This window comes from Orbicella franksi, chromosome 13 (assembly GCF_964199315.1).
Source record: "Orbicella franksi chromosome 13, jaOrbFran1.1, whole genome shotgun sequence".
In the NCBI taxonomy this organism is placed as follows: Eukaryota; Metazoa; Cnidaria; class Anthozoa; order Scleractinia; family Merulinidae; genus Orbicella; species Orbicella franksi.
In genome coordinates this window covers 5,998,782-6,026,262 of record NC_138157.1, presented here as the reverse complement: position 1 = coordinate 6,026,262, position 27,481 = coordinate 5,998,782, and the positions used below count along the sequence as shown (strand labels likewise).

The window sequence follows — 27,481 nt, the reverse complement described above, 5'->3', positions numbered from 1 at the left end:
ATCAGCTCGACATTTTGTTGCAATTTTAAAACAATTTGCTTGAGTGAGCTTGAATGTAAACATTAGCGAGTTGAGCCCGCGTATCCCTAAGAACAGCAGTTTCCCAAAAGAAAGTACTCTGCGCATGTCTCAAAAAATTGGGCATCAGGAGTCCAAGGGGGAGGATACCGTTCCGTGAGGCCTAAAATTAAATGGGGTTGAACCTGATTACCATACCCATTGAACGCCATCACCGCGCTCCGAGCGCTGACGGGAGCTTGAGAATTTTCGCGTACGTAATACATGAAGCAAGTAGTGGATCGCAAAGGACTGTGGTATGAACAAGCAAGATGGCGGGGATTTCACCTGATAGCGTGGAGCCCGTTTTGTTATTTTGTGACACATTTAGCCATCCAGAAAATGAGGTAAGAGTTAAAACATTTATGCCTATCTCCGAGGTCCTTTCAGTTACATCCATAAGTTGCAAAATCTTAGTCGGGACAGTTCACATTCGTCGTGTATGTTCGCAGATACAACCATAAATTTAGGCGCCGCTCTCTCGACCTACAATATACAATATACAATAACATTTATTTCACCTCGAATTTAAAATAGCAAAGTTGCTAATATCTTCGAAGAAATGAATAAATAAAATAAGATGGATATGGAATAATAAAATAAGTATATAAAATTATATACAGTCCCTTTTGTATACAGTGCATACAGTGCTAAGCACTCGACCACATGCAGTTGTCCCGTTCTTCATGTGCGAAGCCTGAACACGTTGAAGGAAAAGTGAAGACTGTATAGTTACAAGTTAAATAAATCTGGACAGACAAAGATAGAAATCAAACTATGGTATCTATAACTTTAGGAAATGCATCTTGACTTGGTGAGCTTTCCGAGACCAGTCTGTGTTCAAGAAGTAAGGGTGATACCAGCAGGACACAGAGTACACGCTGCAGTCAGTGAAAGAGAGAAAATGGGGTAAGTTAGACCAAGACAACTTGATATAGTTAAGTTCCTTCTCTGGGCAGGGAAATTTGTACCATTTTTCTTTTTGTTAATAGTCTGATCAACAAGACAAGCCAAGCCAAACGGCCACCAGGCTGGTGCTTTAATCTCCAATTTTTGAAGTATGATGTGGCTAGGAAAATTTGTCCACCCCCCTCCCCCTCAACCCTGGATGGGATACTACTATTGCATCATGCAAGCTTACCTCCAGCTCTAAAAGGTTGTTCATATCCATGTGCCACCTGGGTGGAGAGAGGCACTGTGAGAGTACAGTGTCTTGCAAACCTTAATAGAATTCCAAAAACATGAGATAAACTTGTTATTTAAGGTTGAATGTCTTGGTAGATTTTAGAGTAGATGGCAGGGTAGTGATGGTAGGCAACTGCTGTCACTGCCTATTCAGGTTTGTTTAACTCACATGAAGGGGAGAATACTTTGTCCAATGCTTCAATTTCATTTTTCAGGTTTGCAGTTACTGGTCAAATCGTGCAGTTTACTAATTTATTTGATATCTGTATTTTTTTTTTTCTCGTAGGGAGACTCATCCACCTTCTTTTAAACTGGACTTATTCATTCGAAATCTTGACAGACCTTCAGATGTAGTGTTTGAAAGACTTGGACAGTAAGTTACATTGTCCTTTGTTAAAAATGGCATGTCAAGGATGAAATAATTATGCATATAATCACATAAGAGCAAGAAAGCAGCTTTAATTTGATATGTGCCTTTGAAGTGAAATTTAGGATAAGGTTGATAGGTACCAGTACTGTTGCTGGTCAATAACATTTTGTTTGGTCATGCTTTTTGGGGTGGCATTTGAAACTTTTGCGTTACATTTTTTTTGAGAATGTGCAGTTCTGTCAAGCTTTGAATCTACTTGTGGAGTGCTTTTTGCTTTGGTACATGTACATCTCCCTTGTTAGTAGTAGTACATGTAGGTACATGCGTTTGGGTTGGTATCACCACATGACTGTTTTATTACTGTGACTGGCAGTGATGGTGCCTGATGGTTACCACTGTTAAGGTTGACATGGATATACAGTGTCCTGCATGCTCTGCTCAATGCTTGTACAACATGTCTCTTGCCTGGCACCACCATCCCTTAGGCACCTCTCCCAAGTTCATGACAGTGAATTTAGGGTATTGTAGAGAGGTTTCAAGAACCTATTTAAAGAAGAGTCCTTTAATTGTTGAATTTTTCTCTTCTAGACTAGAGTACAAAGAGCCAAATAACTTCCAACTGGTTACGTATTCCAAGGTAGGGTTTTATCAGTAAACCTGAGCTTTATTTATGAAGTGGTACATTTATTATCATTCTCTTCAATAGGAAACCAACCCTATGGAACAAGTTGAAAATAAATATAATAAATTAATGTTATTTCAGGCATTACAAATTATATGTCTGACTACATTGTACATGTATTAAACCTTCCAAGAATAACTTTATATGGGTAATGCTTATACATCTGACTTGCAAATTCCTATAGATTAAAATGTATTTTATGATTGATAAAGCAGAGCCTCTGTGAGTCTACTTTAATATGAAAAATATGTATAAGTTTAATATTTTACCCAGAATTACCCCCAAGAAATTAGCTTGTATTGCTTTGTCTCTTCTCACAAATGATCCTTATTTCTCTGTTTATTATCTTGATTAGGGTGCAACAGATGTTGTTGTTCTGCGAGGATGGTACAATAGAATCACTATCAGCTTGTATGGTTATTTTACTGATGTTAATCAGCGTCCTCAAGAATCTCGCCCCGAACCAAGAGTTGAGAGACCCCCAGTTATTGTTGAAACAAGGGCACCTGAGAGAGACCCTGAAAGACTGGACAGAGAATCTGAAAAAGCAGCTCATGAAAGAGTCCCTGAGCGGGCTGAAAGAACTCATGACAGAGGCCCAGAAAGGCCTATGAGAAGAGAGAGGAGTGCTGAAAGAAGCACTTCTGATTCAGGCCCTAGTGAGAGGGGTACAGATGAAAAGGTTCCCGAGAGATCTTCAGAATCAAGGGACAGGCGAGAAGAGCCGTTGCCTTTAAGAGAAGAGAAGAGAGTTGGGAAAGACAAGGAAAGAACTCCTGTAAAGTCACCATCAAAGCTGAAGTCTCCTCCAAGATCTCCTGAAAGTGTCACTGCAACTATTGGTGAGAGTACTGCTGCCAAGCCGACAACCCCTCCAGGGTCCCCAAGGGAGGAGGTATGCAGTAGATCAATGTTTTTTCTGCTCAGTAGTAGAGCCAGACACTGTCTCTATTATGTGTATGTACTTAGTGAATACTTAATGCCCAACATCATTTACACCTTGTAGATGTTCTGGAAAATTTTATTAACTGCCTATTATTTTCATTTTAACCTCCTCAATAAACTTAGTGATCTCTTACCCAGAGATTAGAAACTATTTTATTTGTGTTAAAAATAAACTGACTTAAAATTGTTGTAGCATTTTGTTATTTATCAGGACTCGAAGAAAACCTTGAATTCCAGCTTGACCTTGGGACAAGAAGCTCTCAAATTCTGCTTGCGCAAGTCTTAGTTTGTTCTTTAGTGCTTTAGATGGCGGAAGACTTGCCTGATCCCTTACCCATTGGACTAGTGTGAATAAAAAGCTACTTGCCAAGAAGGAAAATCTACTTGTCCTCAGTGATCAGACGGCACTTTTTGTGAGCCCTGTCTATGTGAGAGTAATTAATGCAAGATTGTTTCCTTAGCAACCAGCTGGTGAAGAATCTGGAAACCAATCTCCTGATGAATTGTTTGAGCCACTCACACCTGACCGATCTCCATCAAACTTGTTCATGTCTGATGAAGAGGAGGTTGACGAGCCAGTAAGTAATAACCGAATACTGTTTTTACTGTTGATAATTTTGTAAGTACCTATCGCAAGGGTTTCATTTTGTTTCTTTTGTGATTCACATTTGTGGTGCCAAGTTTTAAGAACACTGTTTGAATATTTCCAGAGATATCGTTTATTCAGTATTTTACCACTTTTTTTTTTTATTGCAAACAATACGACATCATCACTGATCTAATTTGCATAATGGAAAAACATGTATCTCTAAAATGAAAAAAGATATTTCAAAAACAAAAACACCATTCTTCTCTATTTTGAAAGGCCTTTCAAATAAGCAGAAATTATTTTTCATGTCATACACACTTTAAGTACCAAATTGACTGGCTGTTTCACCATCTGAAGGAAAGTTTTTTCTTCTAAAGAAGTTTTGGTCAAAAAGTTTTGCTTGCCCATGAAAACCAGTTTTACTCCTGTTGAAAACATTGATAAAACCCCCACCTGTGGACATTTTGAATTTTGAGGATTTCATGAAGACTGCAATATGGATTGCATATTTTCTATGACTAGCTCACACTGGTGGCTTAAAACATATTGGCAAAACCACATTAAACGTAATAATTATTACAGTTATGTGATTGTTATTTCCAGTGTGGGTAATGCATCATAGTGACATAGTAGGAACGAAAAGATATATTAAGCATGAAATGGCATAAAGAAACAACTGATCTTATCATCAAGTTGTTATATTATGAACCAGGGTAAGCAAAGACATTTTGCACTGATTTGTTATCTTATTGTGAACTATGCATGTAACAAATGGAGTCTTAAGGCAGAATCACAGCAGATTCATTCATGAAGTAAGTTGGTATCACAGGGCTGTCACATAGGTATTTGAAGCTGGCAGCTTTATTGTTGAAGTAGGTTGCTGATTTTACCATGAGTTTTGAAGAATCAGACAAATATACCAGCAGCGTAATGCACTGAGATCATGAAGTAGACGGCAATTTTTGTCAATAGCCAGCTACTTTTGACAACCCTGGTACCAGAATAAGCAGGCTTTTGAGTTGTTTGGTGCTCAAGAGGTTAGCATGTTTAAGGGGTAAGTTGAAAATCTGTGCAATAAATGAGTTTGTTTAATTTTAAGTTTAACATTTTTGCAGGATGGTTATGAAGAGATCCTTAGTGATGAAGAGGTATGTATCTTGTTCATGTATGTATGTCTGATGTAAAGTTACAGTTAACAGCTGCTTCTGGGAACATGTTTCAAAAACTGTTCAAAGATAGATTTTGCTTGACAGAATGATGGTTACAGTACATAAGAAATTACAAGAATGCAGATTAAAACTTATTTAGCAATTCAGCTAAACCGGAAAAATTGGATTCCTGGAGTATTTCATGTGACATATCTTCTGGTCACATAAGTTTGATAATATGTTTAATTTTCTTAGGAGTGAATTAACCTGTGTGTTTGGTGTTTATTAATGCAATGCACAGGTCAGAACAAAATAATCATTTGAATTTTGTAACAAATCTTCTATAATCTTCTTTGTAAATAGGATATGGATGATGGAACTCTGGAGGATGCTGTGAGTTTTAGAAATGATTTATTGTTCTTGATGCTTAAATATAATTATATCTTCCCCCAAGAATCAGCCTATTATTTTTTCTTTTTATCATAACTGTACATTTCAGCAGAACTTCTTTTTCCCTCTCTGACAGAATTTGCTCAAAATGTCACTTAATAGTTACATGTATTTACTCATTCAGTCTGGTTATTTTGCTTAATTCAGGATGTGCATTTTGGTGATTTGGATCTTTACAGTGAAGATGCTTGGATGTCAGTGTCTGTTAGTTTCAACCCTTACCAATGTGACTTGTCACCCTTGACTGTAAGTTACAGTGTACTTTACTTACTAGTGGCTGTGCATGTACTTTCAGGTACATGTAGGGTTTACCAAATGCCATGTGGCAGTCTTGAGCAACATGTAAACAAGGCGAGGCATTCAGGCTGAGTGGAGCCTGGAAACATTGATGCATGCCGTACACTGTGCCATGTTGTGTGACAATGTAAAATAGATGATGTTTCATTTTTCTCCAACAGTCAATTATATAAATATTATAAGCATATCGTGATGGCACATTATCAAGCATTTAATATTTTGATGGCATGTCGATTATAGCTTCCAGCTCAATTTCAATTCTAATCAATTGTTAGCTTCCCAGTATGCACATGGAATGTGGTCCATCCAAAATAGAGTGACGTCGAGTTCGACAAGTGCCAGTTGCTTTGTTCTGTTTGTATGACTCAGCATACAGTCATGTAACTAATCATTGCATCTAATACTACATGTATGCACAACAGAACGTTTTCTAACCAATCGGTGGATGTGTTGGATATTTACAATGTATTTAGCGCTATATAAATTTTATTATTATTATTATTATTGTTATTATTATTATTATTATTATTATTATTATTATTATTATTATTATTATTTGTGCTGGTTTTCTACTCATCCTGTTTTTATACCACTCTCGGGATTAAGTGCAAAGCACAACGTATCCCTAAATAATACTGTCTTGAGCATAAAAGTTAAAAGAGAATTTAATTCACTCCAAGCAAACAGGGATATTTGTCTACTTTCTTCTCCAGACATTTGCTGCACCTGATTGCACTGAGTATGAAAAGGCCATATTGAAAGCTATAGAGGATTCAGGTATGGATTGATCTTGAGTACATGAACTGGGGGTGATCAATAGTCCTTCAAAAACCATGGGTCCTGCAAATTTTTTGTTGAATTTCATGGGTCTCACAGTCTTGATTTTTTTTCAGCTGCTATGTGAATGTTCATCTTGCAGTCTCGATTTTTTTCACAAAGCTCTCACCAATTTGTTTGTTTGTCTTTATCATTGATGTCTGAATGTCTCAGTCTTGCAGTCTGAACATCTTGCCCTTGTGTTTAAAACATTTGAGGTCTTGGTCTCACAATTTAAAAAGTCAAAACTCACCGTCTCGTAAGTGTCACATTTACTCTTCACCATCCCTAGTACTGGTCAAACAGGCATGGCAAGCAGACATGCCATGTTGTTACTGTCACTATTTCCATCTTACCATAAGTTCCTCTTGTGTGGATCGGTTTCTACCTTTTTTTGTAATCATATCGGCTTAAATTCACTTGGTTGATTGATTGTTTCCTTTTTCCAGATGTAGTAGATGATCAGGAAATCAATTTGGTATGTAAAATCAATTGACCAAACTTTACCAAATGTATTATTGAGTGACTGTAGAAGATGGAAGAAACTTAGCAAGTGGTATAAAAGTTTTTTTTTTTCCTTTACATAGGGGCAGACATTGTTTGAACATGTAGAGATGTGCTGCACTTCAGAGAGGAATATAAAGTGAGTGGAATGATAAATTTCATATTTCTACCACTTTCCTCAACTTTTATGTCTACATGTAGTTAAAAGCAAAATTTTTCAACTAGTAAAACCAAAACCTGTTTTGGCTCAACAGATGGATTGAGCAAATAGAAGAAATACCTAAACTTCTGATTCCAGGGCTGGTAAGTTAGTTGACATCTTTTAGATTTGGTAAACTATGAAATAATAGTCAAAAGAGTGAACAGCAAGCAACATTTGGTCAAGGCAAAATGTAATAATTATATAAATAATATTTAATTTTTGTTTCAAAAATTGTGGTCATTCAAGATTGGTTCTGCTCAAATTCCTACAATCTTTCCCACAGTACCTCTTTGTACTTAGTTACATTAATTTAGCATGCCTTGGGTATTGGAAATGTCTTGAGCAACTTTTAAGAGTAGATGGATAACTCAGTAATCCTGTCTTGAAGTTGCTTAATATAAATGCAATTTAATTCAGTACATGATATTAATTTAAGATGATCATGAATTTCATTTTTATGTTGCAGGCTTATCTTGCAAGGACTGAGCAGAAAGAAGGTTTGATTATTAAAATTTATAATACATGTACGTTAAAAAAAATTCACACAAATAGGATTCTTCAGTAAATAACAGTTTTTGATGAGTAACCATGAGACAGGCTGTTGTATGAAACCCTCAGGTTAAAAACTGTAATTTAGTATAAATTAATTGGATTTGTTGTCATTGCAAATAAAATTTCAAAGAATGAACCAAAAAAAAAGATGAAAATAGATCTCAAGTTCTGCACAAAAAGTGAGAGAAAAGTAATCTTCAAACTCAGTGATAATTTATCAAATTAAAGCAAAGGAACTCATAATTACTACAGCAACACTTGTTTGGAATAGCTGATCTTAATTACCATTACAATTTTATTTCTCAATAATTAATTAGTCCTCATTGTTTTTATTTGGAAGTTGATAGATCTTAAATATACTGTCGTTTCATCACAGAATTTCTTTAAAATGCTCCCCCTGTTTTCACAGGAGTGATGAGAAAGCTCATTGAGTGGATCATGTATTCCTTGGATATTGAGATGGCTCAGAAACTTCCCATAGCGGTGAGTTCTGACAAAACCACAGAAACAGTCTGGTAACGTAAGAAATTGTACAGGAAAAAAAATGCTCAGATAACTCTCAAGTGAGCTTAAATTCAGCTGCAACAGTTTCTTTAACACTAAAAACATGGAGTTCATGGAAAGGAGACATATAACTATTTATTTCTTAATCATACAGGTGTTGTATTTTACTGGAGGTTTGACCGTATAATCCTAGCTTTGGTTATTGTTCTTCCTCAGGCTAATATTCGATTGATAAAGGCAGGACTCAAACTTGTTGGTGCAATGTGTTCTTGTGGAATAGATGTTGCTTCAGTTCTCATTGTAAGTTCATTGTTTTGTTTGTCCCGCAGGCCTTGTAGTAAAAACTTTATACAGCCACATTATTTTTGTTTTGTCAGTGTTGGATTTTTCTTTAACGCCTAAGATGCTGCGTGTCATCCAGTTTTTAGCACCTGCAATGTAGTCTTGTTAGCTGTGTAAGACCCACATACATCAGCAACACCAGCAGGATTGCAATGTGCAATCTGTTTTTTCCTTTCATCTTTGCAGGAAGCTGGAGTTCAAGAGACTCTTGGTAAACTTCTGACTACAGAACACATGTCATCTTCAATGAAACTGCTAACCCTTCAAGGTTAGTCTTTGGTGAATTTCATTGTTTCAAACATAATATCAAGTTCCTTGATCCAAGGTCTCTTGTGAGGCTACATAATGCCAAACTAGACTTTTCCTAAACTATTCAAGATGGCCTTAGTCTTAATGTTTCATTAACAGATTTATCAACTGTTAACCTGAATTTATCTGTAACTAAAGGTTTTTCTCATATCTTTTTATTGCTACATGACTATAGCTATCAACAACACCACAGATTCTTATGTTGGAATGGAACATTTTCTTGGATGGGATGCTGATGACAAGGTATTATAAATAACAATATTGAATTTGATATTCATTAATTGCAATATTTAGAGAGGAAGTCACATAAGCCTTAGCTGGTTTTCATGTAGGTCCTCCATCCTAGCTGTATTGGAATTTGGAGAGTTGGTTTTGTGGAGGAAAACTGGAGAATTAATTGAATTTTGATCTGTCTAGGAGAAAGAAACTACGGAGGGAACTGAAGTTAAACAAGAATCCCAAAGTTACCAACAGCTTGTTGACTTTCTACTGGCAGATCAGGTATGGTAAAGTCTGGATACAAGCCAAGTGGCCCATCAGGCCAGAGCTTATCCCAGTTTCTGTACCATGATCAAGCAACTAGGACTATTTCTACTCCCCCCCCCCCCCTGGATGGGATATACTAGTTCATCGCAGGGTTACCTCCCAGCATTTAATTCGCTGGTACCCCTTATTTATACACCTGGGTGGAGAGAGGCACTGTGAGAGTAAAATTAATAGTCTTGCCTTAGAACACAACACAGTGTCCTCTTCCAGAGCAGCTTGAACCAAGATCTGGATCTTTAACCTACAGTTCTCTTAGGCCGTCTCTTTTTGTCCTCCTTGGAAATTGAATTGGGCAGTTTCAAGGTGGGAGTTTATTTTGTTGCTTTATATATTGGTAATCTCTGTTTAATTTTCTGTTTGAATTAGACTGTGCGTGTGGTAGAAGCTGCCTCTGCTTTGGCCCGTAAAGTCCACTTGTATGAATTATTAGCACTTTTCCAGAAAGCAGTTGACAAGTAAGTGACCATGCTGCATCTTATCTAAGCATTTTTTTTCCCATGACAAATTGAGTTGAGGTGGGGGGGGGGGGGGGAGGGGAGGGGGTGTGCTCCTTGAAACCCTTACTCTATTTCAGACTGAGATTTGTGATTTTTTGTACCCAATTTCAGACCTGACCCAAAATGTGAATTTTTAGACCTTAAATATAGCCTTAAAGAAGCAGCTTCTTCTAAAATCACAAGAGTCACAAATGAAGCTCTATTTCAAACCAAACTGGTTATAATCTACACCCTATTTCAGACCAAACAGCACTCAAAACTGTACCCTTTGTGACAGCACTTACCTACATGTTGCCCACATAAGGGAGTCCCCCCCCCCCCCCCCAGAATGCACCCAGTCCATTTTCTACATGTCTATTGTATGTTCATTCACCCAGTCCATCTGTCAGTCTGTTGGTCCATCTGTTCATCAGTCCATTTCTCTGTCTGTTGTGGATCATCGTCCATCAACCAACAGTCATTGATACATTCATCAGTTACAAAAGAGCTCTGAAAATAATAATCTATTATTAATATTCACTCTTTGTGCAGAATTGTTGAAACTACTCCTAGTCCTAGACCTCCAGATGCGGAAACTGATTCTGCCGGCGAGGGAACTGACAGAAGGGAGACAACTGATATCATGTCACCTGACCCTGACATTGCCATGGATACATCAGGGGTGGTCCCTGGAGAGCACGATCAAACTCTTGATACTGAAAAGATAGAGATAATAGCAAGCACTCTGGAGGAGATTTGTACATTCCTTAATCAGGCCCAACACCTGATAGTAAGTGCTTTATTTCTGGTAACCTGTATGACATTGCTAATGTGGTACAAGGATGTACTGAGCACAAAGAATGCCCTGATTTATGAAAATCATATGCGAGCAACTGTAACGCTGGAAGAAAAATTGTTGATGCATAATAATGAAACTGCTAAAGAAACCCCAAGGATGCAGAATATGGCAAAACATCTTTTGTTACTCATGGTGATGTCAGCATGCTTTGCAATGAAAAAGGAATCCACAGTAAAAGAATGAAATTTATCAACATTTTTTGTAATGGACAAATGCATAGCAACACTAAGTTGCTACATGTACCATCATTGCAGAATGTAGAACTGAGAAAAAAACTTGAAAACAACAATATGAAGAACTTACGGGAGAAAGTTTTGTGTATCGTGAGAAACATCATTATTTTTTTAAAAGAAAAATTGTAAAGAAACAATACAATTTATTCTGTGTGTCCAACTGAAGCTGTAGCTTTTTAGTTCTATGACCACAACTATGATTTGAGTGATAAGTATAAAGTGTTGTTTTTTTTTACCAGGTACAGTCTCCTGTGAAGGCATTTCCCACCTCAGCCAAGATCACAGGATTTGACTCTTCCCCCAAGGATCCCTACCCAGTATTGTTCCACCTCTTTAAGGCTCGGTAAGCTAGATCCAAACCAGTCTCACGATGGTGTAGGTAATTATTGTCAGAGACATAATAGTCTGGTGAGTGTGCTGGATTCCAGCTTCAGAGTACCGGGTTTGATGTAACGGTGCATGGTTTAGTTCCATGAAACTGTTAAAGCAATCTGGAAAAAAAAGGGACAGGCTAACTAGTGACGGTTTAACATTACATTCAGCCGGAGCAACCAAAGTGCTGTGTGTGTGTTCCAACTTGGTTTCCTAGCAGATTTGAAATATGGTATTTGAAATACATGTACAGTACTACTGTTAGTTCCATTTTAAGAGTTCAGTGTCTGTATGGAAGGAGGTCCTTATAAAAATAAATAAGGAGTTGCTTGAGGGTTGTTTTCACAAATTTTTCTTTCCCTTTTTCCAGTCGTCTGCTGGAGTCTATTTTGATTGTGATGTCTTCAACAGCCGGATGTCATCCTTCAGTTTTTGCTCCCATCAGAGACATTTTCTTTTCGTTGTTGCAGTCACAGAGAGGTACAGTACGTTGTATGATTCTGTTTTGCCAGTTAACCTTGCCATTATGGTAACATCTCACTCTTAATTCTGTGGTTTGCAGGGTTGCTGTTTCTGTCATCACATCCTGATACAATCAATGGTCTAATTCGTGTCCTTACTCAAACAACTGTGAGTAGTTTGTACACAGAAATGTACAGGTTTTTGTTTGTGTTCTTCTTGTGTTTTCTTTGTGTAGTCAATGTGATTTTGATTTTGAGTCTGATTTCAGGAAGCCGACATTCACCACAGTGATGCAGCTCCACTGAATGTAAGTATTTATTTTTAAACAGACAAGTAAAAACTGTTAAAACTCATCAAACAAGAGCCAATTAGTTTCAACTGTAAAACTAATTAAAACTAATTAATTCATAATTATTGAGATGGTGGCAAGCAAAATGGTGATTTTTTTTTTCAGTTTTGTCTACACCCGTACTGTGTGCATGATGCTGTATACTTAAGATCTTTCAGTAATTTCGTCATCTTTCATAGAAATTTCATTTATGTGGGGGAATGATCATAATCCAAAACATAAATACATGTACACGTAACATTCTAGACAACGAAGTAAAATGTCTCAACTTGAGGTAAAAAGGGACAAACAAATTCTAGTGGAGTTCTATCCTCAAGATTATGGACTGCTGTTTATTGTATTACTGTATTTACTTATTTCCTGGATCAAGGAAGTACATGTCTATTGTATCACTAGATGTACTGATCCACATTTGATTTATTCCATGTTTTTATATTTCCAGGAAATCCTAAGAGACACTACAGTAGCAGATGCTTGTACTCCTCAACATCTTGGACTTCTATTGATTTATCATTTACAGGTAAAGATACAAGATAAAATTTGACTAAGTCACTACATGCACAGCCCAACCCTTATTAAACGCCAGCCCTATTAGGCAGCCAGTAATCAAAGTCCCGATGAGGGCTTTTCTAGCTATTGTTTTAAGCAGCCAACCTCTTTTAAGCGGCCACTATCCATTTCCCCACGGGTGGCCATTTAATAGGGGTTGAACTGTATTGCAAAGCATCTTAATTTGCTGATTGTGAACAATGTGTATAAGGGTTAATAATGTTATTTCCCTCGTGATCCTTTGTTATAGACTCTCCAAGCTGTAGATCAGTTGCTGACTTCTCTATCTCCAGGTATGTCAACTTTTGGAAAAAACTGTGATGTGTTAGATTTCAGCATAATATTATTATTGTACTGAGAACTTTGGAGGAAGAAAATAAAATAGCAGGTCTGAGGTGACTTCTATGAAGCTTTTGAAACCTCTGAGGAGTTTTCATAGCTTACCTAATTATAACTGCTGTTATGTAGGTGCTTCATGTCACTTCATTTCCTGACTGCAAAGATCATTTACCATTACAAGACTTTCATTTTAATTCATTGAACAATCGTGTTTGTTTTAAAACATGTCGGTAAAATGTGACCTGTCTTTTTTTTGTTGTTGTTTCTCAAGTTACATTATATAAAGGATGAAGAGTAACAGTGCAGTTATTACTTACCATAATTTGTAAACAACGTATTATAATAATTGATGACTTACAATAGCTTTTTCTTCAAGGTTTGCTGCCAAATGATATGGATGGTGCAGACACTTTGTCTACTTTACATACTCTCTACTCCATGACTTTTACTGCAATTGGTGAGTGCTAAGGACAAGCTGGCATCGTAGCAGGCTGTACATGTAGCTCTGGAAGTATCAAGAGTCATTATGACATTCTACTGTCATTTTTGGTGGGACTGTACTTTCAGTGTGTTGCCCTTTGTGGGAATGCTACTTTGGTATTAGAGTTCCAGACTGTTTTAAAGGCAAGGTGTTCAATGGGACATTCCATTGGGTCAATGGATTTTAGTTCTCAAATACCATCAGCTGTTTTCCATTGACTTGTTAGGTCAGGAAGCAGATTTTCTGGGGTTTTTGACCCAAGAACCTCTGTTGTCTGGAACACTGTACTTTCATGGGACTGTATGTTCACAGAGTTTCTACTTTAGGGGATTCAACCTTAATGGGACAACTAATTTCAGGGGGTTGGCACCTTTTGTGGGTCTGCCGTTTTCAGTTTCTACTTCAAAGGTGGTCACTTTTAAGTGGCTAGAATAAGTATTTATTTCGTTAAACAGATGTCAACTAATTGATTTATTTTATTAGCATGACCCTGAACAGCTGGTTCGAAGTGAAACAATCTAAGTAGTAAATTCATCTTTCCAATTTTTTTATGTTTACCAGGTAAAGCTGCGGTGATTTCTGTTCTCAGTCTGGACACTAATCTTAGGTCCCTACTGCCATTTGTGGAATCCACAGGCAAGTGCCTCACCTTCTCTGTGGCTGTTAAACATTTCTTTTCCAATAGTCTGTTTACAGATTGCTTGATTGATTGTCATTCAGTCCTTCACTGTTAGTTGTGAGAATTCAGTGATACACCAAGACTTGTACAGGTAGTATCCTCTGGTGGTCTTGGCTTCTATCACCCATGCGCCTGTATTGAGCATTACATTGCTTTATGAAATGTTCAAGAAATCACATTTTCTACTTTTGCCAGTGCGGGTTGCATTGCCAGTATTTTTTTGGGCATGAATCATCGTGACTGCACATATCTGTGTGTTTCTTAGACAAGTCATGTTTTGCTTTATTTTGCATTTTGATTAGGAGATGCAAAAGATGATGCTAAATTAAAGAAGTGTGTCTCCACAAGATATGCCACTGTGTTGATTCTTTTAACAATAAAATGTGAGTATTATAAGTCCTTTCTACTGAATTTTTTATGTAGTTTTAGAAAAGATTGCTACATATCAATCAATTTGGCTCTGTTCTTGTGATATATGTTTGAAAACTTGTTTTCCTTGGCAGTGTCCGAGAATGTTGAAATGTTATCAAAACTGGCTCCAAGACTCTTAGCTGTCACTGCAAGAGGTAAGAGTTTATCAGAATGAACATATTACCATTGATGTTATTAATGTATTGAAATTATGATCAATAGGCTTTGGGACAGTAAACAGCATTTATATGTGAAATAATTTAATGTTCTGTCTGTTAATTTTATTGCTTTACTCTGCTGTCCATTTTGAGTTTTGAGTTTTTCTTTGATTATTGATTATATCTTTTACTATTTTCTCTCAGTGGATGCAGATTCTTCAATCACTGAACTGGGCCACTGGTTGGTCGCACTGAAGGACATCAAGTTTGATATGTCAAGCATCACCAAATTAGTGGAATTTGTGAAAAGGTAGTTTTTTGAAACGTTAACTGAAGACAAAGTCTGTGTCAGATTTCTTTACGTTTTCCTGATATTAAGTTCTGACAGCAGCTACATGCACTTGATAGCTTTTTGTAGATATGTAAATATCCAGAATCCAGAATCTGAAACAAATTTCGGAAAGACTCTTTTAGTGAACTATCTTCATAAGTATTGAAATACCACTTGATTGTGCTAGTCAGGCAAACCATCATTCAGTTGTGGTCAGCGGCCTGGCCCCAGTTTTTCGAAGGCTGGATAGCGCTATCCACCGAATAAATTGCTATCCAGTTGTGTAACGTCAAACCGTTCTGTTTTTAGTTGGGAGACAAGATGTTGTTCATTCACAATATAGCTAACTTGTTTCTGATTTCATTGTCTTTAGCCAGTTAAGTGAGATTAATAACACTCCAAGCATAGCCTGTGGAGTGTTGATGGCTCTTAGAGTTCTCAGATATCTTGGCTGTCCAGCTGACAATTCAAGTGTTGGTGAAGGTAAGTTTCGATGGGTCTTGTGAAGTGTACTAGAGTGGATTTTTCATGGCAGTTGTTCAAGTAAAACTTATCATTGTAGACAACCATAGCTTCCCATTCATGACCGAAATCTTTTCTCTGGAAACATAAACACAAGGCCAGGGTTTTCCGAACGTTTTGTTTTGCAAATTTGGTGTCATTTATGCGGTTAGTCTTTTGCGAATCATGTAATTGACAATTCAGAACTTGAAGGACAAAGGTGAAACTGTTATGAATTATGGAAGGAGGAGCATAGCGCAAGTCTGATTTTATTTAGTTTTGTTTTCTGAATGGCTGAAAAAAGAACTCTCTTTGAAAGGTGAGAGGATGTAGCGTAACCTTGTTAAACCAAACTTTCTGAACACAAAGGGAAGCAAACACGTTAATCATGATTTATGATGAGTGGGAAAAATTAACTTTACAACAAGTCGCTCTTGGTTGACTTTCAATCTGGTTTGTGCGCGTTCGGTTTTCTAAGGTGAAAAGATACTTTTTGTCACCTTGTTTGTTTTGAAAGCGATGTTTCCTTATTTATTCACCGGTGAATTTTAGATCCACAATCAGATCCAAAGAAGTACATTTTACCTTAACTTGCTGACCGTTATTTCAGTTGATTGATTTTGAAAAATTATTTCAATTCCTTTCCACATTGCAGTAGTTCAGAAAGATTTGAACCAAAACCTAGCTTGTATTGAGTTGTTCTCTGCAAATGCCATGGATGTCTTCATCAACACGTTTCAAAAACTCGGGGAGTTTCTTCTGCGGCCTTGGAGACAGGGACAACCCCTGCACACTGGTCCACCCCTAGTCATGGTCTCCATGGTAACACCTCTTCTGGCATTGGTGAAAACTCTATTGATAGAGCTGCTAAACAGCGGAAAGTACCAGTTTAAAGATGCAAGGCTTATGAAATCGCTGATGATACTTCACACAGTGATGTGCACTGCTCCCATGACAGGACAGCTAAGCAGTCTTGCCCACAAGGTGTGTGGAAAAACATTTTAGGAGGGGAGTGGGGAGGGGGGGGGGGGTGTATAGGTGTGGGCGAATGTTGATGTGTGCCTGGAAACAGCGTTGTTTGTGTGTGTGTTTTCCCGGATATGTGATGTGAGAGGTTGTAAGTGAACAAATTATAAGCTACGCTAGAGAAATAAGATTACTTTCACTTTAGTTTACATTGGTTTAATCTCATTGTAGTTCTATGCACGTGTAGATTGCCCATGTTAATTTTTATATTTGGTGCTGGTAGCTGACAAGTTAAGTTTACTACATCCAGTCGGCTCACTCAGTGTGAATTCTATATTCTGTGGTCTGCCATTTTGAAATTATCCTGTTGATATTAAGTGTGTTTTACCGGCGTTTATTAGCACAGCCTGCGCTGCCTGTAGTACTGACTTACTGTAACTTTGTTTTCGTTTTCTCTCAAAGATCCAGGGTGAAATCGTTGATGTGTTTATGACATTCACGAGGCCAATCATTCAGTCAGCTGATCACGAGGAAGGTATATGATTAATCATACCAGAAAAAATAAGTCATGGCTAAAATATGACGCGAGTTAGAGTCATTTATACGCGTTTCTGCCGATACCTAACCTGCGATCAGGCGCGCTCTCTTTTTTTTTTTTCAAAAAAACAAAAACAAAAAACAAAAAAAACAAAAAAAAGGAAAGAAAGAGCGCCTGATCGCTGGGTCAGCCGATACCAACAAACTCAGACTCAGAGCTCTAGCTTGTATAAATGGGGCAAAATATTACTTGGCTTAGCGGTAAGTTGTTTTCATTGTGAATTGGCGTAATTGTTACAGACGATGTGACGAAAATGAGGAGATTACTACACAATAGGCTTTTAATCCAAATCTTATTTTTCTTGTATAAATAGTCCTGTTTTCTCTGCGTGTTTTCTCCACTCGCGTAGCTCACCGATCGAGGCACTGCTATTACATGTAGTATAAAAGCAAGTGACTTAACGCTATCTCGCTCTGAGGCTTGTATCAAAATTCATCGAGATAGTTCATAGCGTTGTTTTTGCGAGACTTATAAGTCAAAGTTCTAAGTCAAGACATTATTTTTTCGAATTACTTGCCTGTATAAGTTGTTCGAAAAAAAGTTAAGCATGCATAAATAACCTCTGGAGATGAAAGGTCTAACAGACACCTCAACTTATTGTTTATGTACACAACTCTCTAATCATTGTTTCGTGTATGTGCTTTTGTTTCATTGTTTTTCTGCTTTGTCGTTTGACCTATTCTTATGCTGTTGTAATTTTTCTTTTTGGACAGCAATAAATGAAAGCATTTGGTCTTTGATGTTGAAGGAACTTCTCGAGTACACGACGTCAGCTCCTCAGGTCAGTTGTGGCCGTATTTTTAAATTTACAAATCACCATTCTTTGCGGAGATCACTGTACTCTGGCTTTTCTTCTTTCTGAACCAGATGGATCTTAGACCTCTCCAAACTGGCTGATACGTGACGTTTGTCTTGTTTACTAGCTGGCTGGACTGCTAAGTCTAGTGTTTAAAGCTAGTTTGCGCCAAGCTAACGCCGCGAATTAGTTGTGAAAGAATTCAAAAATTCTTTGACCAGACATCTCCACATATGATCACTTGTTCTTTCTAGTTGACGATGGTTTGCTTGCACATCATGACATTAGTAATATGTTTGCCTTATTTCCTATTTACCTTTCCTATTTGTTTTTCAACAGGCGTTTTTAGGAGGACTTGTTCTACTGTCCGAACTGTTACCGATACCATTACCTATTCGCTCTTTGGAGGTATGTTAGTTGGAGTCTAATACCTTCCTCGCTGGGAATACTGTCTTCAAACATTTTCAAGCCTGGAGATTTTGCCTGAAACGCTACGTTATTCAGTTTTAGGGTGATTATGAAAGTGTTGTGATTTTGCCCTATGTGATTGTCGACTTCTCTGTCGACGGATGCCACATACTACGGCGGGAAAAAACGTTACCAACGCGGCACATTATGGCCGAAGAACACCACTGTTATGTGTGTTATGTGTAAAGACTCTCCAACCTCCTGATTGGCTGTTCATGACGTGGGGAGAAGAGGTTCTTTTGCGTTGCCACAAAATTATGTCTAAGGAGTTTAGTTGCTTCACATTTTTGTTGTTTGTTATTTTTCTTTGTTAGGACATGTCTCAAGAAGAAGCGAACCAGGTGATGAATCACCGCCGGCTGTGGAGTGCACATCTTAATCCACTCAGTACTGAGTTACAGGGAATACTAAAGGATCTAGCAGGTACGACTCCTATAGACAAATGAATTATTCCAAGCTGTTCTGTCTAGATGACCTCACGCAAAATTGTAAAGTGGTAGTTTAACAATAACTGTTTGCAGCCGCTCTAAATACTTCACAATGTTACAGAGCAATTTGGAAGTTCTTAGTGGAAGTCAATTAATTGGTCAGTGTGAGCTAAATTATGGGTTTGGCTGCAGCCTAGAAACCGCTTTTACAGCAAGAGCGTTATCTCTTTTGTAAGGGTTTGATTGCAACTGAGGGGTTTTTTTTTAAGTGATTGGTCTCCACCGCATGCCCTATGTGAAGTTTTTCAGTAGCTCTTTTTGACGTTCTTTGCAGGATCAGCGTGTCACAACCTTCAGCAAGTGATGAGGAGAGTATGTTCGCAGCTGTCAGACCTGTCTGCACCCACTGCCTTTAATATCGTCAGGTAGGCCCTACATCCACTAAACGCTTGCAAGTCTTTCCTCAAACAAGCACTAGAAAGCAACAGAATTTGTGACTACTCGGGCCAAAGGCGAGTGATTAGCAACTTCGTCTTATTTTCTGTGGATTAATAAGCAGAGTAAGCAGAAAGGGATGTTGCGGGAGGCCTAGGTACCAACCGTCCACTCGACTAGCAACTGATTCATGTTTTTGTGTGAACCTTTATCAGAACACTTCTGGAAACACTGGACAGCGAGATGAATAAATCAAGTGGAGAAGAAAACAGGTAAGGATGATGCTCTTTAGTTTCCGTCCTCAATACCCCAGATTTTGCGCTGTGTTAGTGACACCTCTATTGTTGAAAAGGAACCATCCCCTGCGATGCTCTTCGCCCTTTGCTGCACTTGCTTTTGTTGTCGCTAACCAGACTTTGAAGACGTCAATACGATAGTGTGCTCTGCAAAAAATCGCTTGATTAACGTTGTGCAGTAACATCTTTCAGTTCTGGAAAGGAGAGAATGGGAATTAGATATTGGAAGAAAGACGCTGTTTTGATTGTTACTTACCGTGCGTTTTGTGTCTCTTGTTTTACTTGTTGAAGCTGTACCGGGGGAGGCGTACGTATCATGACCCTGTTGGCTTATTTGTCATCCCAGCCAGCTGTAAAAGTGTCGCTTCTTCAACTTTTGAAAACAAGGTAGGTGATCAACATGCAAAACACCGGTCAGTAGAAAATCATCTTTGCACTGAAAAGAATGAGGAAAGTGATGGACTTGATTTTCTGTTTACAGTGGGAATGCTAAGAACGATGACTTGTTGTTTCCCAGTCTCTTGCCGTCCATGTTATCACGTTTGAAGGGCTCCTCGGAAAATCAGCTGGTGTCCAGGTCTCAGTACTGTGTTGTGGTATGGAACTTTCTGTTGTTAGCAAAAGCATTTGTAGATTTTAATAAGCAATTCTGCTGAAGATCAAAAATCGCTCCCTTGGGTTTGAATTCAGTGATTATTAAAAGGGCAGTGTAGCAAACTATATTCGATAAGATGGAAACTGATCGTGAATTGACTTGCAAGTTTACATGTTTACAATTGTTACATGTTTTCCCTCCCTTCCCGTCGGTTACATGTTTTCCCGCGCTTTTCACTGCGCTGGTCCCTGGCTGCATGTTTTCCTGCGCTTGTCTCCAGCTATATACGTTTTTCTGCCCTTGTCGACAGAGTTGTAACACGCTTTGTTTGTTTCGTTTTAGTCCATCGTACAGTCCCTGTGTGATCCCACAGTGAGCCTGATGCCGTTTGAAACTCCATTCACTGACCAACATGTAAGTTATTTTGAAATGTTGTCTAAATTGCATAACTTTGGTGCTAAATAAGCAATCCAGTCAGAATTTCGTCGTGAGGCCAGGCTTGTTACCACAGTGTTGCTTAGTAATATTTACGAAAAGACGTTATGGGGATTCGGACCATGGAATCCCCCTCTTCTGTCGGTTTCTTGGAGCTGTAATTTAATAATTTGTTATTTTTGTGGTCATTGTTGTTTTTTAATAGTTGGCCAATACCCTGCCGGACAAGGAAATGCTGGAAGTTATCTGTGCAGCGTTGTTAGAACACATAGGATCAGAGCAGCAATCATTTGCCACCATATTGCTTGCTCTGAGAACCTTGTTGACTCTGACGGAACACAATTACGGCGTCTATCATCAGAAAATGTACGTAAAAGTGCTTTAATAGACCTTACCACGGTGTTAGAAGCCATCTTGACAGTTGAGCAACAGTGTCAGACATTTCAATGTTCATACATATGCCTCTGATTTTTTTCCGCGAACTTGTACGCGGCTTGTAAGTTCGCGCCACTTCACGTGTTGCCTACCCGTCAAGATGGCTTTCAAGCCGTAATGTCTGTATAGGGAGTTCTTTACCTTTCGCACTAGAAGGAGGTTTTCACGGAAGTTATGTTTCTTTTTTTATTCAGAGCGCTGGAGAATAACAGTGAAGTGTTTTATCGACTCCTTAAAAGACTATCGTCCTCTTTTGAGTAAGTTCATACGGGTAAATAACGTTGCCTTCTGATAAACCGGGGGGCTTGCATGTTTGGTTGCTGGATTTTTTTAACGCTGGTGAACAAAATCTTGAGACATTCGTCACAAGTGTGTATCCCTTCCGTACCACAAAATGGAAAAGGAAAACCCTGTTGCTGTTTTGTTGATCACAATTCACACTTTCTTTCAGTTGTCAAACTACGAAGGAATTCAAGCCAATTTTGTAAGCTTGCACGTCGCCTTCTCAATGTCCATACTGTACTAACTGCAGTCTATTTCTATCCTCGACAACGTTTGTCGTAACCGCTTCCTAATGGGTTCCTGTTATTTCCAAATTACTTTTCTACATGAAGAAATCATTATTGGCAGGTTTCCTACGATTTAGGCGTGTTTCAGTGTTTCAATCTTTTCAAATCGCGCTAACATTTACTGTTTGCATGTGTTTACCCAGAAATAGCATTCCAGGCCCAGACCACCTGTCTACGCTATCAACAACGATTGAACTGTTGCAGCTGCTACTACCCGAGGACTCCGCTGAGGTGATTCCGGATCAGGAAGATGAACCCATGGAAGAAGAACCCCTGAAACGAACCACTGAAATCAGCATCAGCGCTGTTCAGATGAGAACCTTCCTTAAATTCGAGAGTGAGGATGGCCCCCTTAAAACTTTGGAGAAACGGCTCGAGGTTTGTGATTCCCTTTTGATAATTTCAGTAAATCGATCGATCGATCAGTTAGTCAGTGAGCGCTATGGTGTGTAATAGGCAATTAGAAAATTTGTAGAAACCCTGGAAAAACTGTTTAGTAAAGTGCGCCAAATCGCCTGACAGACAGAAGCGGGGAAGACGTTTTCACACGAATACCGGTAACTCTTCTCAGACGTGTTTCCGTCTTAAAGGATTACTCGTCATTAATGTTAAAATGGAACGGATTCAGTCTTACACCGATAAGCGTATGGTATCCTTATCCGTTTAGCTGTCTGTCTACATTGTGGTTAATAAGACGGATTAGAGCACACGACTTATCCGTTTAACATTTTAATCGACTCAGTCTTTTTCACTGCCGGGCTATAATAGGAGAAGTTGTCTGTCTCACTGACGAGTTATAGAACGGAGGGCTTATTGGTGTGAGGATAGTTGTAATAATTCGTTTTTGTTTTTGTTTTGCAGGAAAGTTGTAAGGAGGATGAAGCCCTGGAGCCGTTGTTAGATGCAGTTCGAGTTTTGACAGTCATGCTGCGTAAAACAGAAGGCGAGAGCGACAAAGAACCAGGTAACAGACAGTTTCCTTTCTAGCCGAAATGTAAAGGATTTTTCCAGTAGTGTTATGGCTGCATTCGCAGCTATCATCATGTCTAGATTTACCGAGGGCTTAACCTTCTCCAATCTGGAGTAGCGGACCCATAGCAACAGACCAAAGCTAAACAAACATGTGCCATTCTGGGGAACAGAATGACGAACTCAAGCAATCAAACGCTACGAAGCTCTTTTAGAAAGGAGAGGCAAACCCTGAACTTGCCCAAGACTGTTGAGTGCCGCAAAACGTTCACGTGTTATTTTTGTGTTATGTACAGAGGAAGTTACTGAGCCGCAACTGCCAGCTCCACTTCCGCTTCAGACGCTGTTCATCAAGAGACTGGCGTTCATTGCTGGTGAAGTCGAGGATGGGAGGGCTAGTCCAACATTGTGGTACTCCACCCCTCCCCCGGATGATATCGACCCGGAAGCTGATCTGGTATGTGTCAATGTCACTTGTACAATCAATGTAACGAAGTCATCTCCTGTAAAATTGTTGCTGTGTTGAAAACTCATTGAATCCTTCACAGTTACCCCGCCCTAACCCACACTTAATTTTAGCAGGATTTGTTCTGATCTTTATCGAGATGCCTTGGTGCTGAAAGATTCGTAAGCTTAAGCGGCCGTAATACTCTCCTAACTCTTGCTACAAAAAATGTATAGAGATCTGGAAGGACCATTTGTTGATATCACAATTCTACGTTTGGCTGTCTTGTATCTTAAAGCTTGGACGTAAAGAATATACTACTAACTAGTGAATGATTTTACAGATAAAAAGCAGCGTTGATTCACTGACGGAGAAGTTCTGTCCCGACTTTGACCTCAAGGCCGAGTTGGAGAAGGGACTGGTGCCCTCTCCCCCAGGTTCCCCGACGCGCAAGAAAGGTTACAGGTGCGATACCTTTACTATGCTGATTTCAATTGAAAAATCGGAAAACATTCATTTGTTAATTTGTTGTTGTTCATTTAGGAACAAGAGGAAGTACGATCCGTTGATATCTGGTCAGCGGAAGGATTATAAGAAAACTAAAACAGGTTTGTTGCAAGTTTTTTGAAGTTTTTTTTCCCAAAGGCTATTTTACTTTAACAAGAGAACGTAAGTTGCGGTGCTCAAGAGAGGCTAAGGGCAATGTGCAAGTTTCTGATTCATTATTGAAAATCATTAAGACAACACCAGTTCTTGGGAATATTTTAGTCAAGCGTCTTTTGTTGAATTGTGTTGATCACAAGAGCGAGCACTGTCGACCTCTTCCAAAGCTGCTTATCAGCTTTATTAATACGTTCTTCAACCCAGTATGTCAAGTAAATTGTCAGGTTTCGTACCGATTTCCTATATCTTCTTCATCCTGTCTTTTTCCGTAGTTACCACAGCACCAATGCGTGGCGGCGGCCGCGGGATGAGAGGGATTCCTCGTGGACGAGGCAATCCACGCATGAATGACATGTTCCGATCACGTAAGCAAAACACGAGCCGTCCACCCTCCATGCACGTGGACGACTTCATGGCCATGGAGCATGCCAAGACCCAGGACTCGCCGCCACCTATGAGGAGGACTGGTCCTAAGGTATATTCAACAAGCTTTCTTTTGATAATTTGGTGCTGCTTTGTTCTAAAGTACGTCTGTGGCCAATCAGTTCCGGAAAGAACAGTTTGATGATGTTCTTTGGAAGTCGCATTTGGTTATAATAATGAGTTTTATAGAAGTTGTTCGTTCTGCACCACGCGGCTTGACATTTGTGTTTTGCGATTTTGCAGGGTCCTCCACCAGGTAGGTCGATGGACCATGGTCCAGGGAGCTTCATGGGGAATCAGGGCCGTTGGACCGCCATGCCAGGGGGACCCCTTCGTAAAGGTAGCACGGCCTAGTACGGAACATAAGAGCTGTTTTGCACTGTGACAATATTAATCAAGTACCAGTCTTACAGAATCACTTTTTTTCTTTTCCATTGAGGTCCTGGGATGGAAAATCAAGGAGGAATGCGCGGTGCTGGGCCCGACTGGGTTAATCCTCGGCAGCACCCAATTGGAGCCTTCCCTGGACAAAGGAACTTCCAGAGAGGGTAAAATTAATCTCATGAGGTGCAATCATACCGTTACACCTACAATTTAAAGGTTGATAAGACTAGCAACAGAACTGAAGAGAAAGGTTTGCTCTCAAGGAACTTTGACTTGGCGCTTGAACGTTCTCCAACGACCTCTCTTACATGTAAACACGGAGTGATCCTAAATAACGAGGCTGAGGTGTTCAGCCTGCCAATCACAAATCCCAACGGACGACCAATGCTCCCATTTTAGCGCGTTGCCTTTTAGGAAAGCAATTTTTGTTTTCATTGCATTCAGCCATGAGTCTTCCTTCTCCTTTCTAACGTCAATATTCAGGCGAAAGCTCACTTTGCCATTTTTCAAGTTCTCTTGTTTCGTCTTAGTACTGTTTGTTTCCAATTTCTTCGCTCTGAATATAGTTTGAGGAATAACTCAGCGTTGTTCAATTTGCATTTTGTTTGCACCATCATTACGCTCATAAATCTGAATAATTGTAAATATCCCATCAAAATCCGGCTGTGTTCACAGGCTAACCAAAATCACCTCTCAAGAGATTTGTTTTCGTTCTCGACATGCTGAGATCAATGGAAACAGATAGCTCGTTGATCGCAGGCATCAGCTTTGTTATTTTCGTTAGCGGCGAAATTTTAATGTTCCCTGAAGTGACGAAGATAATTCATCGTTTTTGGTCTTCCAAAGGCATCTTCTAAAGTGTTAATACAAGTTTTACTTTCAATGTGTTTTTACTATTTACCTTATATTATTCTACGTAAATGACTCCCTTGTTTTAACGAAAAAAAAACGCTATTTCTCCACGACTTCTATGTTATGCGACCGTTATTTCGGCTATCCACCATTGCACAATAAAGCCAACAAAGTGCTTCAAAGGTGGCTTGTCCTTGCCTTTTATAGGATCGCTCCGTTAAGCGGGGAACGGGAATTCCCTACCGCTCTTAACACTCTTTGGTGCTGCTCCTTGTACACCACAGCAAGTCTAGCTGGTTTGATTGTGTCAGGGCTTATCAGTTATTTCCTTTATGGTATTTCTGTACAATGTTTGACGTCGCGCTTGGTTTATTTTCTGTTTCATCCTCTTCAGACCTGATTGGGGATCACAGACTCCACAGCCGTACAGAGGTAGCGTTATCATTGTTCACCTTTACCATTTACTTGTATGATTACTTTCTTGAGGATGAATTTATTTAGCTATGTAAACAGCGTGCAAGAGAGGAAGATCATGACAATCCTCATTGTCTTGTTGTGTAACCAATTTCTCAGAACTAAGCGCAAAGGCAGTGTATGGCAGTCAGAAGGGAGAATTAATATTTCGATCCTGTTTGGTTTTCAGGTGGAGGAGGAATGAGAGAAAACTACAATCGACCACAGATGCGAGGATACTGGGACGCGCCCAAATCTAAAGACGACTCGAGGTATGAAATGCTATTTCTTATATCCATTTGCTCGTTTGTTCTTTCGTTCGTTCGTTCGTTTACTCGCTCCCTCGCTTACTAGCTCGTTCCGTTCGCTCGTTCGTTCGTTCGTTCGTTCGTTCGTTTAATAGTTAAAAAAGCAACTTGTTGCCCGGAGTTTTCGTTCATTTGACCTTCGGTCAGGATACGAACAACCTTGGGAAGCTCTGATTGGAAGTCGAAATTATCGGACTTCCGGTTGAATTGCGCGTGCCTAGTCGAAAGACACTTGGCTCAATCGAGTCGTCTAGTGTTTCACTTCCGCTCTTTTCCATTTTGTTTAAAACCAATCAAAACCGAGCCTGCAACGGAACTCTCGAGAGTAACTCTTTTTATCAAGCTTGCGCACTCGAGGAACGATACTTTTTAGACAGGGAATGTAACAAAAGTTTAATTAACATACTGCTTTCTGATTCTGAGATCTTCTTCGCCCCCGCAAGTATTGCCCCACCTTCAGATTCAGACCTTGTGTTATCTGTTGTAGTTTGTTAATATCAAACTGCGACACTTACTTTTACAATCGCCCCTAAGTTGTGTTTTGTTCTCTTTAATTACTAGGTTCATGCCCCCACCGAACGTTGGAGGATATCGTCCAGGGGCAGGGAGAGGCTACCCAGGCAGACATATGAGGTCATTCACACGCTAGTTCAATAGTGCTTTCTGATCGGTCGATCGACGCACTGACTGAGAAACCCAGTTCTTTTGTGTTGTTATTTGAGTTGATGTGAAGAGAAGAGAACACCAATACGAAACTGCTTGTTTGTAGAACAGCAAAGATTAAGTTTATTGTACAAATGATAACAACACAATGACACGTAATGTTCCATTAAATAGACTTATCGAGCCATTAAAATATTTGTGCCAATAAAATTCTGAAAATTTCCCATTAAATTTACAAAGCGAATGATTCTGTTTACATAAACTCCCTTTGAGCTTCAAGACTTTCTAGTAAGTTGCGTTGTTTGTGTTTAATTTAGCCTTTTCCTGTCTTTTACTAAACGCTTAGAGCTGTACTGTCCTTCAAGAAACACTGAACCGTCTAATAGGTCTGCAACAATAAAACGTTTTCATCCAGCGTGGTGTCGGATGAAACTGTGTGATCGTTTAGCTGTTCTTTTATCAAACAATTTTAACATCAGCAACTCTGCGTGAAGAAATGTTTCGAGTAATTTAATCGGTCAATACAACAAGATATTAAAAACCAATATTTGATCGTTTAGTTAGGGCTTAATGGTTAGTCCACGCGGCTTATTTAGCTAGCT

The 27,481-nt window shown here is 39.0% G+C and overlaps 1 protein-coding gene across 2 annotated transcripts; it reads left to right on the top strand.

Moving 5' to 3' along the window:
* Positions 1-193: 193 nt before the first annotated feature.
* LOC145466829 (protein virilizer homolog) lies at positions 194-27,481 on the top strand. 2 transcript variants are annotated; one of them, XM_081450542.1, is made up of 56 exons: positions 194-404; positions 854-966; positions 1,529-1,615; positions 2,201-2,249; positions 2,650-3,189; positions 3,701-3,817; positions 4,944-4,976; positions 5,340-5,369; positions 5,574-5,672; positions 6,437-6,500; positions 6,989-7,017; positions 7,127-7,182; positions 7,298-7,346; positions 7,712-7,742; positions 8,207-8,280; positions 8,518-8,601; positions 8,830-8,911; positions 9,128-9,195; positions 9,370-9,453; positions 9,865-9,953; positions 10,527-10,764; positions 11,306-11,409; positions 11,809-11,918; positions 12,001-12,068; positions 12,169-12,207; positions 12,692-12,769; positions 13,049-13,091; positions 13,514-13,594; positions 14,180-14,254; positions 14,600-14,680; positions 14,801-14,863; positions 15,071-15,176; positions 15,571-15,680; positions 16,354-16,682; positions 17,127-17,199; positions 17,976-18,043; positions 18,398-18,466; positions 18,841-18,949; positions 19,289-19,379; positions 19,605-19,661; positions 19,977-20,072; positions 20,167-20,281; positions 20,623-20,694; positions 20,921-21,081; positions 21,345-21,407; positions 21,863-22,097; positions 22,581-22,683; positions 22,985-23,145; positions 23,477-23,598; positions 23,677-23,741; positions 24,069-24,271; positions 24,463-24,559; positions 24,659-24,767; positions 25,850-25,887; positions 26,099-26,180; positions 26,778-27,481. In XM_081450542.1, the coding sequence occupies exons 1-56, from the start codon at positions 330-332 to the stop codon at positions 26,863-26,865; spliced, it is 5,655 nt and encodes a 1,884-aa protein (XP_081306668.1). In that variant the 5' UTR covers positions 194-329; the 3' UTR covers positions 26,866-27,481. The 2 variants fall into 2 exon arrangements, with proteins under 2 accessions (XP_081306668.1, XP_081306669.1); XM_081450543.1 differs by having other exon boundaries at positions 8,518-8,605; positions 8,834-8,911.